At 36.0% G+C, this 15,374-nt stretch overlaps 1 protein-coding gene across 1 annotated transcript; it reads right to left on the bottom strand.

Moving 5' to 3' along the window:
• Positions 1–3,245: 3,245 nt before the first annotated feature.
• Positions 3,246–6,176, bottom strand: LOC7461517 (cytochrome P450 734A1). Its single transcript, XM_002301840.4, has 4 exons — positions 5,500–6,176; positions 4,676–4,920; positions 4,212–4,581; positions 3,246–3,895 (listed from the first exon to the last, which is right to left on the bottom strand). Exons 1-4 carry the CDS (start codon positions 6,007–6,009, stop codon positions 3,476–3,478), a joined length of 1,545 nt encoding a protein of 514 aa, XP_002301876.1. The 5' UTR covers positions 6,010–6,176; the 3' UTR covers positions 3,246–3,475.
• Between the last annotated feature and the right edge of the window lie 9,198 nt (positions 6,177–15,374).

Below are 15,374 nucleotides of genomic sequence, written 5' to 3'. Positions count from 1 at the left end.
TCAAAATTGCTATCATTGCCTGAAAAAGTGGACTGCTAAAAAAGTGATCGGGTTGGCTATGGGGCACATTTTTAAGGAGCAAAAGGAAGAGCAACCTTGCTTGGCTGGAGGTGAAGAGAGACTAGAGGCATTACTTGTGTTGCAGGGAAGACTTGAGAGTGGTTGGTGGTGGAAATGGTGGCTGAGGCGTGGCGGTGGAGCTAGCCAAATTGGTGACCGAGAGGGGGAAAAGTAGAAGAAAAATGGTAGAAAAACTGGGCAGAGATGGTTTTTTCTGAACCTTTTCTTCTGATTTCTTGATGTTCAGGCCATAACATCCACCCCTATTTTCAGGGGATGGAAGAAGGTAATCTTGTCTTCACTGGAGAAACATTTCAACCCTTGATTCGGCTAGAAGAATCTCAATCGTTGGTTCAACGTAGGCACCTTGAACTGTCAAATCTGACACATCAAGGTTGTTTGAGTTGTCCACTTTAGGCCGGCCTTGCGGCCTCTATGGTGTTAATCAGCCTGAACGGACCACATGAGGTTGTAGAAAAATGTTAGGGGATCATTTTGGTTTAGATGTTGTCAAATTTGGTAGCCATATAAAGTATTAAATGCACCTAAAAAGTAACCACTCAGACAACTTTTTCAGGAAAAATCGGCATAGACAATGAATAGTAATTGCGTCGTTTTATGCTTGAGTTAGGGATTTTGGTCAAAGTTCAATTTAGACCTCCATTTGTCAATTGTATTTAATTGCACCCCTAATTGACCCAAAACTTCTGTTTTGGTGCAATTTAGCCCCCTAGAAAACTTCCATTTTATCCCCGAATTTCGGGTCTTTTTCACTATGGTCCTTGGTCTTCAATTTCTTCAATTTAGCCCTTAATTGACCATCAAACTTTCAATTTCTTCAATTTCACCCCTAGTTTTTGTCAATTAAGCCCCTATAGTTCGACGCCTTTGCAAAATGGTCCTTGGCTGTGAAATTTTTTAATTTGACCCCAAAACTTTAATTTTCTTGTAATTTTGCCCATGATTTTCTTAATTAATAAAATATAATTAAGTCCTTACACTTAATTAAATTCTTCAATTGGACCCAAATTAATTCTTAAACTGAATTAAACTTCAATTTAGCCCCTTATTAAATCCAATTGGCATATTAAAAATTTATTACATCATTGGACTTATTTCTCATGCAGATTCGTCCAATAATCATTTAATTTGACATTGAATCTGCATTGTTTCTCCTTTTTTGGGCATAATGGGGTACAATTAGGCCTTGAATTTCCTCTAAAATTGCAGCTTGATTTTTATGTATTTTTAAAATCCTTCTTCACTTGCTTTCTCCACAATCACCAGCTTTTATTTTATTTTTTATTTTTATTTTGAAAAGAAAAATATATAATTTTGGGGAATAACCTAGATATGGGTTATGACAGGGACCAACTAATTAAATTTATTGTGAATGTCGATATCAATACAACCTCTTGATATCATTAACTATTCCTAACCCGAAATAGCTAATCAAGTCCCAACAATACTTTGAAATATCCTCGGAAATGTTGATGTCAAGAACCATTGACATCATTAGCCTCCATGCCAGGAATAGCTAATCAAGTTGCATGGAAATGCTGATATCGATGTAGCCCATCGATATCATTAACTTTTCCTAACCCGGAATAATTAATCAAGTTCAATATCCCTCATGTTACGAGATGATCATATTGATGTTAGTAAACCCTATTGACATCACTAGCTTCTAGTTCTCGGAACTGACTAATCGAATCCAGGAAAATATTGATATTAATGGAACCCATTTGTATGATTAACTATTCCCCGCCAGAATAGTTAATCATGTGTGTTTTCATTTCTCATTTATTTCATTAGATGCTTTCCTTTTGGCAACATTTATATATATAGTCTAAAAATGAAACAAGCTTTCATAATTATGTACATTTAAGAAAGATATGGGTGTAGAACACCTACCTGCTGTAGAAGCTCGGCTCGCGCTCCCTTCTTCTTCTTGTTGTTGTTCTTGTTCTTGTTCTTGTTCTTATGCCCCTTCTATGATCCCTCCTGAATCTACATGTATACCACATCATTTCTTACTTAGTTACATTTCTCACAACAACAACAACAACAATAATAATAACGACAATGTTGACTTCTTTTTAACAATTATTTCCTTTACATTTATGTTTCCCATTATATCTCTTTAGATCATTACTCTTTATTAAATTATAATTATCATCTCCAATTCGGTTTTGAATACGGCTTATATCCTTTGAACCCTAAGACATGGAACCACACATTTCCCAAGTGAAAGAAGTTTGATTCTTCCCTTAATGCAACTAAGTTTCCCCATTTTGTCAATTGGTTGAATCTACCAGTAGAGGTGACAACTCGACCTCTTCTCAAATATTTATCTATATCTGGAGTTCCAAAGCTCCAAATTAAAAGAGGTTGGATTCGTTGGAAAGCCAACATCCCTGGCTATAACTTCTATGCAGAACCCTTCCCTGAATTATATCATTTTTAGGCCCGAATCCTCTCTAGAATCAAGGTTATGAATCTGTCTAGTTTTCATCAACCGTTTTTTAGATGAACTTTCCATTATCCCCATTTTTCTTTTTCTCTCAAGACACCCATTCCTTTGTTTTTTCTACATTTTGCGACTCTTCCTAAGCCGAACCATAAGCTATACTCGTTGTTAATAATTTCATTTCCATCTCATGTAACACACGCATTTGACTCACAAAGTTTCCTATTATCAAGTTCTCATGTTTTTCCTATTAGTAAGCTTCCTACTCCAACTAATTCATGCATCACATATAACATGCCAAACATTGTCCTCCCTCCCCTCAATCTATTCTTAGCCGAACTTGGCCTAAGAGGATTAAGGGTCCCCTTTTCCTTTCTATGCAATGATTTGTCTCATTTACTCATTGTTCACATCATAACACATATTACAAGGTTTATCGGGTACAAATTCAGAATTTCTTTTCCTTCCATTCAACCCTCACATGGTCGGCCACTCATGTCCCTTGGGCGTTGATTTTTCTCTGATAATTTTGCATGATTTTTATGTTAAAAAAAACTTATAGTAGTTTAATTAACTTTATTCTAACAAATTCTGCAATTCCCTCAATTTTCACTCAATAACCTTAATTTACAAAATCTGAAATTGATGCACAATTAGTAATCAAATTTCAAATTGAATTTCACAATTAGGTCTAGGTTGTGTAGTAATGCAGTGGTTTATAGTAGTAAATATATTTATATATTAGATGCTTGTCTTCAATCGAAATCGAAAGTACACACTTAAGAATACTGCAACTCCGGTGATTTACAAGCCACGACATTACCAAGTTCATCCTAAACGATGTTCTGAGCTTATGTAACAATAAAATTCGATCCGTATTATTAAGATAATACATGATCCAAATATCCTTTCTTCAACATACCAGATCCACCAGCTGATCGATGTTTAATTTAAGATTTTCCTAAAAAGGATCTGCGCTCCATATTGAGGCTGAACGGTTAGAAATTCGGCCGGAGCATGAACATATTTTGGGGATACCACAAACGAAAATTGTCTAATGATCACAGCTAGAACAAGTTTGATCTCAACAAGGGCTAATTTCTGTCCAACACACGTTCTAGGGCCTAAACCCCATGGGAAAAAGGAGCTTGAATGCTTCCGAGGCTCGCAAAACCTTAGAGGATTGAACTTGTCAGCGTCTTCTCCCCAGACCTTTGTGTCATGGTGAGCTGCAATCACGGCTAAAATGAGTGGTGTGTTAGCAGGAATGTGGAGGCCCTGAAGCTTAACATCTTTGCATGTCTCCCTCACCAACATTGTGACCGGAGTGTAAAGTCGAATTGCTTCGTGTAGTATCATATTTATCTGTTCAGACAATGAGAACCAACAACAGACTAATAAGAGAATGAATGTTTCAAAAACAAACCATTGGACAAATCCAGAGCTTCGTAAATATTGTTCATAAAAAGGAAATTATATATATGTATCACCCTTTGGAGTAGTTAACATTGGATAATTCCATCATTTTGCTCCCCTCTTAATTAGGAAATTATATATATGTATCACTCTTTAGAGTAGTTAACATTGGATAATTCCATCATTTTGCTCCCCTCTTAATTATATAAGATTCAATTAGCAAATTAATTAAGAGCGGTGCATTATAGTACGAAATTGAACTCACAATCTTAAGTTCACCAAGAATATCTGCAGTTGGATGCTCCTTGTCTTTGCAAACAGCAACTACTTCTTCACGGGCCTTGATTTGCCATTCTTGATGGATTGCTAGAAGGATAAATGTCCAAGTTAAGACAGTAGCGCTTGTCTCCTTTCCTGCGAAGTAAAATGTCTTGCATTCGTCTATAATTTCCTCAACCTCCAATTTCTCTTCTTCACCATCATGATTCTTATAGGAAGAAGTTAACAAGCTAAGTAAGTTTCGAGATTTCTCCTCTCTCCTGTTGTTAGCAGCCTCCTCAATTAGCTTCTCTATTGATCCGCGAATTTCCTGGTCTAGTCTCCACTGCTCTTTATTCTTTTCTGTTGGCAAAAACCTGTGTCATCAATCATCATTAACAACCTGACAATTAATCATTAGAAACCATCTCATGATTAATTAATATTTTGGTTTGTTTCTTGGTATTTAACCTGAACCCTGGAATAGGGACATGCGAGTAATACAGGGAGGCAAGGTGCATTTGCTTTTCTTGTAGCTCAAAAATACGCTTTCCTTCTTCAAAACTACTTCCAAAAATTGTCCTGGAAACAATATCTGCTGAGAGGTTTTGTATTTCTTTGTGCACATCCATCTCGAATTCTTCTCTTCCTGCTCTTTTTCCCTCCCAATTCTCAAGCATGTCCGTTATGCTAGCCACAATTTTTGGCACCCACCCCTGTTGAAAGGAAAAGAAAGATCAGGTCGTTGTGTCCATGGCAAATTACTTATTTTGGCTTGTCACTTTGAAGTTTGAACTTTGACCAGCGAGCTCATTCAATTATCTCGCATGATTATAAACCTTCGATTATTGCCCATTGTGATTTGAAGCAATCGGCATAACAAGGCATATTATACAATGGTTTCTAATAATTTCAGTGGTCCAAGAGAGGACAGAAAAGTTTAACGGTCCAATTTTCCTCATCTTTCCAAACAGATTCTTCTTCTAAATTAGGGTACGTTTGGTTTTGTTGAAAATCAAAGCACACTAATGCTTTACCTATCAATCCGCTATAAACTTTGATATAGTCAGGCTTTGCTTCTGTTTGAAAAAATCTCAACTTTTAAAAGCAAGAAATTACCTATCAAAGTTATAAAAAACTTCAACGCAGAGCCCTGGTAAGATTTGTTTTTTAAAAAAGTTGTAATTTCTTAAACTTGGATAAATAAAAATATGATCAGTATTATTTGCCAGTAAAAAAAAGCTCAAGTAGACCTTTTTTTTTTTTTTTCCTAAACTGAAAGAAAGATGGGTCACCTTAACTTGCTCCATGTTCAAGGCCAAGCTACTGATCCTCCTGTGAACAGCCCACTTCTCACCCGTGAGCTCCATAAGTCCCTTGTCTCCCAAGAGCTGCTTTGTCACAGGGTCGAACTTCATCCTCTCAAATGGTCCGCCAGTATTTATCAGAACCTCTTTAATTGTGGCTGGGTCGGATAGAACCAACCTGGGCTTGGCTCCAAACCAGTATAAGTAGGTCTTACCGTGCATTTTAGACCACACGCTGTAAGTTGGAAAAACACGATGAAGAATATTGTGGTGAAATGGTGGAGCTATTGGCTTTGATAGAGCTTCTTTCACTAATCGACGCCTCTCAGCCGTGTTACCAAATATGGGACGGTAGCCAGGGCCACCTATGCCTTGTTTGTAGAAGTGGTGTTGGATTTTGTAAGGAACCCATAATATTGAGTAGACAAATTTGGTCAGGACAGCTACCAGAATAACCAAGATGGTTGTAGAAACCGAAACTAATATGAGATCATACATGGTGTTGATGGGACCTCAGAAGAGAGAGCTTAGGTAATATTGCTGAATCTTTTGATGAAGATCTCTACAGGGAGAGTGTTGATAATTAAGTCCATGTTCACTGCTTGGTTAATGCTTGCTCAATCAATCCACGCCATTCCTTTTTGAGATCCCCTAGGTAGCGGATGCCAGTGGCTTTATCTTTCTTTAATTTTCTTTGTTTATAGATTAATGCGTGCCATAAGACCGTACACCTCAGCAATCAGAACGTGATTTGGGGAGTTTTACAGATGGCCAAGTGCATCTTTTCTGAGCCAAAAATCATTTAAATACTAAGCACGGGAGAGAATCTTGTTCGATAATAATCAGCATGTGATTTGTGTAAGATAAACAAAAGGATGAATACAAAAGATGTTTTTGTTATGGCTAACACACTTAAGCCATGTAGTTTCCATTATATTTATAGATGTACAATGAAACTGCAATACGTATAATAATAAAACTAATCTGAGCATAATAAGGATGTAAATAGATATATGAAAGTCACTCTAAATAGCAGGATTATTTTGAATTGACAACAGAATGGATAGGATGAAGAATTGGTGCAGATGCTCCAGGATTTTCTGCTGAAGATTCTGATAGTCTAACACCCCCACTCAAACTTAAGCCATGTAGTTTCCATTATATTTATAGATGTACAATGAAACTGCAATGCGTATAATAATGAAACTAATCTGAGCGCGCATAATAAGGAAGTAAACAGATATACAAAAGTCACTCTAAATAGCAGGATTATTTTGAATTGACAACAGAATGGATAGGATGAAGAATTGGTGCAGATGCTCGTGGATTTTCTACTGAAGATTCTGATAGTCTAACACCCCCCTCGAATTAATGGGGTTTTGACAGACGATTAATTTGCTCGTGAGATATTGAAACCGTTGTGCAGTTTGCACTTTGGTGAAGACATCCGCTATTTGATTGACATTGGAGACATGTTGGACTTTAACATCATTGTTGCAAACTTTCTCTCGAATAAAATGGTAGTCAATTTCCACATGCTTCGTCCTTGCATGGAACACCGAATTTGAAGCAAGTGCAATGGCCCCAATGTTATCGCACCATATAGTCGGTGTGTGTACGAGACCAATAGCCAATTCTTTGAAGAGCATTCTAAGCCAGTAGACTTCAGCCGTAATGAGTGCCATTGAACGATATTCTGCTTCTATACTCGAACAGGAGACCACATTATGTTTCTTGGAGCTCCAAGAAACTAGGTTGTGGCCAAGAAAAACACCATAGCCACTAGTAGAACTTCTGTCATCTAGGTTGCCAGCCTAATCTGAGTCGCAGTAAGCGTGTAATTGTAGAGGAGATGGTGTATAGAACAAGCCATGGTTAACAGTGCCCTTTAAGTAGTGAAGGACTCGTTTCATGGCTTGCCAGTGTGGAGTTCCTGGCTAATGCATATACTAACATAGCTGGTTGACAGCATAAGAAATATCAGGACGAGTGATGGTGCAGTATTGAAGTGCCCGAATGATTTGGCAATAAGTAGAAAGGATCATAGATGAGTTCGCCTTCTGTACTGGACAGTTTGGTAGTGGCTACTGTAGGTGATGCAAGTGGTTTAACACCAGCCATGTGAGACTTGTCTAAGAGATCACAAATGTATTTTGTTTGACGTAAATGCAATCCTTCGAAACTTCTATCAGCCTCCACACCTAAAAAATAAGACAAAGAACCAAGATCCTTGACATGAAAAATGCTTTACAAATGATGAATGAGCTAGTGTAGAAATAGCTGAAGTATCAGAACCGGTCACCAAAATATCATCGACATAGATCAATACAAAAATTTTGATTTTTGCAGTATGCAGAACAAAAAGAGAGTAGTCATTAATGGATTCCTGGAAACCAAGCTCAAGAAGCTGTTGTGACAACCTGCGAAACCAGGCTCTTGGGCTTGTTTGTGACCATAAAAAGACTTGTGTAGTTTGCAAACATAATCCGGTTTGGTGTCATCAACAAACCCTTTCGGTTGTTCCATGAAAACTTCTTCCTCTAGAAACCCATGGAGAAATGCATTCGACACATCTAATTGTCAGACGGGCCAGTGAAAATGAACTGCAATTGCAAAATAAGATGAATGGTAGTTGGCTTAATCACGGGGGGGGGGGAAGTTTCATGGTAGTCCACCCACTCCTTTGATCATAGCTTTTGGCCACAAGTCTGGCCTTAAAATGTTCAATACTGTCATCTGGTCTTTTCTTAACTTTGTATACCCATTTATTCCTGACAATGTGTTTATCAAGCGGGCGAGGACAGAGGGACCAAGTGCCATTTATCATCAAAGCATCAAATTCCCTTCCCATGGCAGCACACCATTGTGGATCCGAAACTGCCTGAGTGTAGGATGTTGGCTCAGGAGTATTGAAGACTGTAGAAAAGGCTCGTAAAGGATGTCGAGTATTGTAGAACAATTTATAATCAGGAAAAGATTTGGGGCTAGAATGACCTGTCCTTGACCGGGTTTGAATGTGAGTGAATGTTGGCTGGACAATGGGATTGGGGGAGGTATTATCGGGGTCTTGCGGCAAAAGTGGAGAAGGAGATATTGATGAAGTGTCAATATCTATGTCAGTGGGATTTTCAGAATTTAAAATGGGAGGAGGAGGAGAATTATAATTGGATGCAGTAGCTGAGTAGGAGTGGGCAGAGTTTGATGCCGCAAGATTTAAAATTTCAGTTGAGTGGAAAGAAGGATTAGCTTGAGAAGTTATAGCTGCAGAAACGTTAGATAATAAAGTACTAGATATAACTGAACTGGGAATTATCAGAGGTTTACCTGCAGCAGGAGTCGTACTTCGAGATGTGGTGTGGTTGGCTAGTTCCTGAGCTAGAAAAGACTGCTCATCGAATATGACATGTCGGGATATGTATACCCGTTTAGTTCTTAAGTCAAGACACCGATATCCTTTTTGACAGTTAGAATAGCCTAGGAAGAGACATTTTTTACTTCGGAAGGCCAGCTTATGTTCAGTATAAGGCGGGAGAAGTGGATAGCAAGCGCATCAAAAAACATGTAAGTCCTTATAAAATGGCTCGGTTTTATGAAGTAAAAAGTAAGGCGTTTTATTATCTAAGACTTTTGAAGGTAATCTATTTATTAAGAACACTGAAGTGAGGAACGCATCAACCCAATATTGGGGAGATAGACTTGATTGGGCTAGAAGTGTTAGTCCCATTTCTTGGATGTGCCTATGTTTTCTCTCGGCAATCCCATTTTGTTGAGAAGTGTGTGGGCAAGTCAATCTATGGTATATCCCTTGTGTAGTTAGAAAATTTTAAAACTGGTTGGAAGTAAGCCACCATTATCAGTTTAGATTTGTTTGATTGAGGTAGAGAAAAAATTTTCAGCAATGGTTTTAAACTGAACAAAAGTTCTGAACACATCAGATTTTCTTTGCAAAGGATATAACCAAGAATATCGTGAATAATCATCAACAAAAAAAACATAGAAGGAACAACCACCTGTGGATTGTATAGGGGAAACCCATACATTAGAATTGATTAAAGCAAGAGGAATAGAAGATTGACGACTAGATGCTGGGAAAGGTAGTTTCTTAGCTTTGCCAAGTTGACAAGCTGAGCAAAAATCTACTTTATTTGAAGGACTGGTGACATAGAGTTTATTGGAATGGAATAAATTATCAAAAACAGAAGTAGCAGGATGTCATAGTTTGGAGTGCCAAGTGTCTGCAGTAGCTCGAACTCCTACTGTTGCCGAAAGACATATGAGATTTTGAAGGGAATTTTGGCACCCAGCTAGTGGATACAGCCCGGTATCAACCACACCTCGAAATAGGATTTTTCCTATCAGGATCTCCTTTACGAGAAAATCAGTAGCAGTTAATATAAAGTAACAATTGTTATCTAAACAAAATTGATTGATAGAGATAAGATTGGTGGCTTCTTGTGGGCAATAGAAAATGTTGTTTAGATGAAAATTGGATTTGCCAAGGTTAAATGTTGTAGAACCAGTATGTAGAATTTGCAGACCTGAACCATTTCCTACAATCACAGTGCCGGAGTCATGATAGGAGTTCTGATGAGTGAGATTTGATGCATTTGATGTAATATGGGCATTGGCACCACTATCCATGTACCAAACTTGATGATAAGTGTGGCATTAGCTTCAGCCACCATAGTTGCGAGATCTTGAGGAGGGAACTGACCCTGATATGAATAATCAAAATGATCAAAACAATCAATAATAGAATGACCAATTTTACCACAAATTTGACAAACCAGGCGGTTGGATGGAAGTTGAGGAGGAGTTGATCTGGTCTGCTAGTATGGCCGAGAAGCAGATGAAACTGTAGGCTATATTTTTGTGGAAGGTAGAGGAAGGCCTTTCTTTTTGCCATAGATAGGAGCTGATGCGAACCTCGTGATCACATGGTCCCTTAGATTTGTGGGCAGCAAAGGCAAAATGAGTATGATCAGTGTCGCAAGAAGAGTGATTGAAATCCAGAAGATTTTCATAGCCCAATAATTCGGCTTGAAAGTCTTCAAAAGTGAAATTAATGTCACGGGATGCAAAATTAAAGGAGGTGACAAATGGTGTATATGTAGATGACAGGCCACTCAGAAGAAAGGAGATCAAGTCTTGATCGTCCACAGGCTTACCAGCCGCTACTAATTGATCTGCAAGATGTTTAGCATTTTCAAGATACTCAAAACAAGATTTGGTACCTTGAGTCAATGTTTGTAATTGGCGTTTAAGATGAGAAATGTGAGAGCGAGATCGAGAAGAAAAACGAGTCTGCAGGGCAGTCCAGACTTGCTGAGATGTTTCCATTCCATAAACAGTGGAAACAAGTTTTTCAGAAAGAGATGCAAGGATCCATCCAAGGAGACAAACATCTTTCTTCTGCCAAACAACATAGGCAGAATTTAATGAACCAGAGACAAGATGTTTTGGAGGACAGACTTCAGTGTCATCAATGAAGCCAACTAAGTCGTGTCCTCGGGGGAGATTAAGGAATTGCATTTTCCAAGCCAAATAATTTTGAGAGCCATCTAGCTTAACGGAAATAGTGGTTGTAGATGGTGGAAGAATAGGGGCAGGGGTGGGGGTGTCATTGGTGCTGGCCATATGGATGATGTGGAAACAGGAGAAAGGATCGTATAAAAAAGCATGAGCTTGTAGTCAGTCTGATACCATGTAAGATAAACAAAAGGCTGAATACACAAGATTGCTTTGTTATGGCTAACACACTTAAGCCATGTAGTTTCCATTATATTTATAGTTGTACAATGAAACTGCAATGCGTATAATAATGAAACTAATCTGAGCATAATAAGGAAGTAAACAGATATACGGAAGTCACTCTAAATAGCAGGATTATTTTGAATTGACAACAAAATGGATAGGATGAAGAATTGGTGCAGATGCTCCTAGATTTTCTGTTGAAGATTCTGATAGTCTAACAATTTGGGGAGCGATAGTTTTTTTACCTGCGGCGTAACGTGATTCGGGGAGTAATAGTTTTTTTTAGCGGAATGGATTATTTTTTTCAATTTTAAAAAATATATAAATATATTATAAAGTTAAAAATTTAATGCATGTCAGATAAAAATAATTTTAAAATACTAAAATATTGAAATATTGGACAACATATTATTTTTTAAAAAAATATTGAGAATGCACCATATTGGATTGACCTCGGATAATCATGAAAATGCGGCATATTGGCTTGCACGATTGGATCCTTAGTTTTTTTTTATAATTGGGATAGACGACATGTCGTCCGTCTCAAATTGTTTTGAAAAAAAATGAAACAACGCGTAATGTGACACCCTCCATAAATACATGTAATCATTCCTTAGTTTCTCATGACTTTTACAACTTTTAGAGAGATATTTTAAAAATCTACTGAAATATTGGCAGTCTTCTTTGTACCGGGAGATCCCAAGTTATCGACTAAGAACTGTTATACTTCATTATTAAACCAATTCTCATTTCATTTATTGTCCAACTATCCTGGACTTATCTCATGACATCCATCACATTTCATTATGGTTCATGGTATGCATACAATTTTCAATATAAACTTTCAAATCTTCATAAGATTTAGGAAATACAAACACATAATAATTATATGAGACACAATAACATAAGTATACATGATTAAGTTAAATTTATAATGCATAAACCTCATGATAATTAACACTTAAGCATTGGACCATTACAATGCATAAGGGGTATTTAATATAAGTTTTGAACAAAATTATCAAGAGATTACTATACATATCTAACATCCCACTCGAGGTTAGGTTATGAGTTACCTGTAAATAATTTATAAATATCAATTAACTCAATAACATGCAATTTACATTAAAAAAAAATTATACAAAAGAAGTATTGTCTTTAAGTTATATCTCATCATTGTTAATTATACCAATTTATTTATCAACACAATCTCTCTTTTTATCTATGTTGTTCACTTGTCATATCGAGATTTCTTGTATGACATAAGTTTAATAAATCATATTTTTTCCTAACAATTTGTTTTCTAAAACTCAATCTTTCCCCATATTATCTAGCACTAGATTTTTTTTTATTTTCCTATGTAATGATATTATTTCAGTTCCTGGGAAACTAACTCATTCCCCCATTACCAGATATTAATTTCAATTTCCAGAAATCTAGTCTCATCTCTCAATGTCGGGCGCTAGTTCCAATACCTAGGAAAAACTAATCCTTTATGCCTTTTACCGTCATTAGTCTCATCATCAAGAAACTAATTCCTTCACCCATTATTGGGCATTAGTCTCATCGTTGGAAAGCTAATCCCTCCGCCTATTATAGGGCATCAGTCCCATCATTAAGATAATTTGGGTATTAATTTCCCCATTACCAGGTATTAATTTCAATTTCCAGAAATCTAGTCTCATCTAATTCCTTTACTATAAACTATAATTTAAGTATGGAATATCAGGGTATTTCCAACATAATACAATGATAGTTAATGGAGAAAATGACAAGGTGTATTACACATATCTGTTGCTGGAGCTCGAGTAGTATCTCCTTGTTGTGGCATAGCTCTCATGGCCTCTCATGTATCAACAAGTATACCACATTGCAGGCTCATCTTACATAATATTAATTTAAGTTTACTTTCATCAATTTAGCTCTTTTCTTCAATTAAATTCTTGTTTTACTAATATTTTCAACTTGTATTTAACATTAAGGTTTGCATTTTCTTATATTATTTTGCATTCAAAATATATTTCTCAAACATATGGAATGTATTAAATCCAAATCATTTTCTTTTCAATTATTCCAATTTCTAACTTTTCATCAATGATCTCTAATGTCCAATATTTTGTCAACAATGTTTTATGTCTTGCCTTTTATTAAACACTTGTGAGCACTAAATTCAACTCATCAATATCATAGAAATTTTGCATATGCCTCCTCCCAGACACACCAACAAGAATTCATACATCAACACTCAACTTAAATGGTCATAATCCAACTTAAACATACTAACGATAATCATATTATACATAATTAAAATTTCAACACCAAAACACGTCTAAATTCCAAAACTTCCCCAATTACATCAACATGGTTGGCCGCCCATGGTTTAAAAATTCATGGTTGGCCTTAAATTTGTCAATTAAAATACTAATAATACCACTACTACTATAAAATTCCCCAAAAGTTTTAATCAATCCAAAAATTTACACCACTAAGTTTTAAACAACATAATCTCACATTTTCCTGTTCTTCCAAAACATGTCAACAATACTCATAAATAAAACAACCCAATTTACTTTAATCATATTAAAATAGCTAACACACCAATTCATAACACAACAATTAACACAATTCTAGCATATGCACTTTGATCCCTTATTGGCCGGCCATTGAACCCTTGAAAACACTAGGATATTTTTCATTATTTCTTTCCTATTTAACACCCAACACAACCTAATATAACTCAATTTGATCAATTCATAGTCAATTATATTTTCCTTGAAATTCCACTATGAACCCTAACATTAATCTCATGATTTCTATCTCAATTGTTATTAGTTTCATATGAAATTGTTAGATTAGGTTTTGAACTCCTTACCAAACATTAAATAGTCTTTGAATCCCAACTAGTCAAAAATTTATGGATCCCTCTTTAAAAACTCTTGTTTTCATGATTGTGCATTGATTTCCCCTTGGTTTCCTTCACTTTTCTATCTTGTTTAGGTACTTAAAGATGTGGTGGTGAGTGTTTCTCTTAACCCCCCTTTAATTCCGTATATTATTTTGTGCTTTCTCTAAGAATTTTGAATAAAAAACTCAATATTTGTCCCCCTTCCTCTTTTGTTCCAATTGTTGCCAACTTGAGGGGGGGGGGGGAGATGGCTTTTACATGTTTTTTTTTATTATTTACATTTTAATCTCTTTTTTATACATAATCTTAATTTGTCCCAAAATTTCTAATTTATTCTCTCCCTTTTACTTGGTGTCACACACCCCTCTCCTTTTCTTTTCTTTTTTTATACTTGACATTAATTCTCAATTTCCTTAATTTATTTTATTTTATCTCTGGGTTAAAATTTTAATATTTCAAGACATCTAGCTGGGAGTTTACACGTCATCTGATTTACCCAAATTCCAGCCACTACGGTTGCTGGAAAATCGGGGCTTCAGTTTTTTACCTAAAACTCATTTTTCAACCCATTTCTGACCCAAAACATCGTAGGAACAGTAATAAATCTATCTATGACCTCAAAAAACCACCTCAAAAATTGAAATAAAGCCAAATCCAAAAATCAATCTAAGCTCAGATTTATTTATTTTTATGAACTTTAAAGGTACAAAAACACCTAATATGAAAAACCGAGGCTTAAGTTTTTTACCTAACACTCATTTTTCAACCCGTTTCTGACCCAAAACATCGTAGGAACAGTAATAAATCTATCTATGACCTCAAAAAACCACCTCAAAAATTAAAATCAAGTCAAATCCAAAAATCAATCTAAGCTCAGATCTATTTTTCATGAACTTTAAAGATACAAAAACATCTAATATGAAATCTTCTCATCAAATGGAACTATTTGACACAAATATAGTCCATTTTGGTAGTCTAAATCGGTGTCAACGACACTTTTCTCTCTCTACCATTGGAATCCGACAACCTCTTTCTCTCTTTTCTCAACCAGGGACTAAAAAATAACAAAATAAAATTTTCTGACAAAATTGAATTGAAAAAATATTGAGGTACTGAAATTGTATATTTTGCGTGATTTTAAAGTTTAAGGACCAAAGTGCATCTTTTGAGAAACTTATGGCATGCCACCTATATATGGTGCCTT

This window comes from Populus trichocarpa, chromosome 2 (assembly GCF_000002775.5).
Source record: "Populus trichocarpa isolate Nisqually-1 chromosome 2, P.trichocarpa_v4.1, whole genome shotgun sequence".
NCBI lineage: Eukaryota > Viridiplantae > Streptophyta > Magnoliopsida > Malpighiales > Salicaceae > Populus > Populus trichocarpa.
Note: the sequence above shows the minus strand (reverse complement) of the source record. Positions and strands in the feature narration are given on the sequence as shown.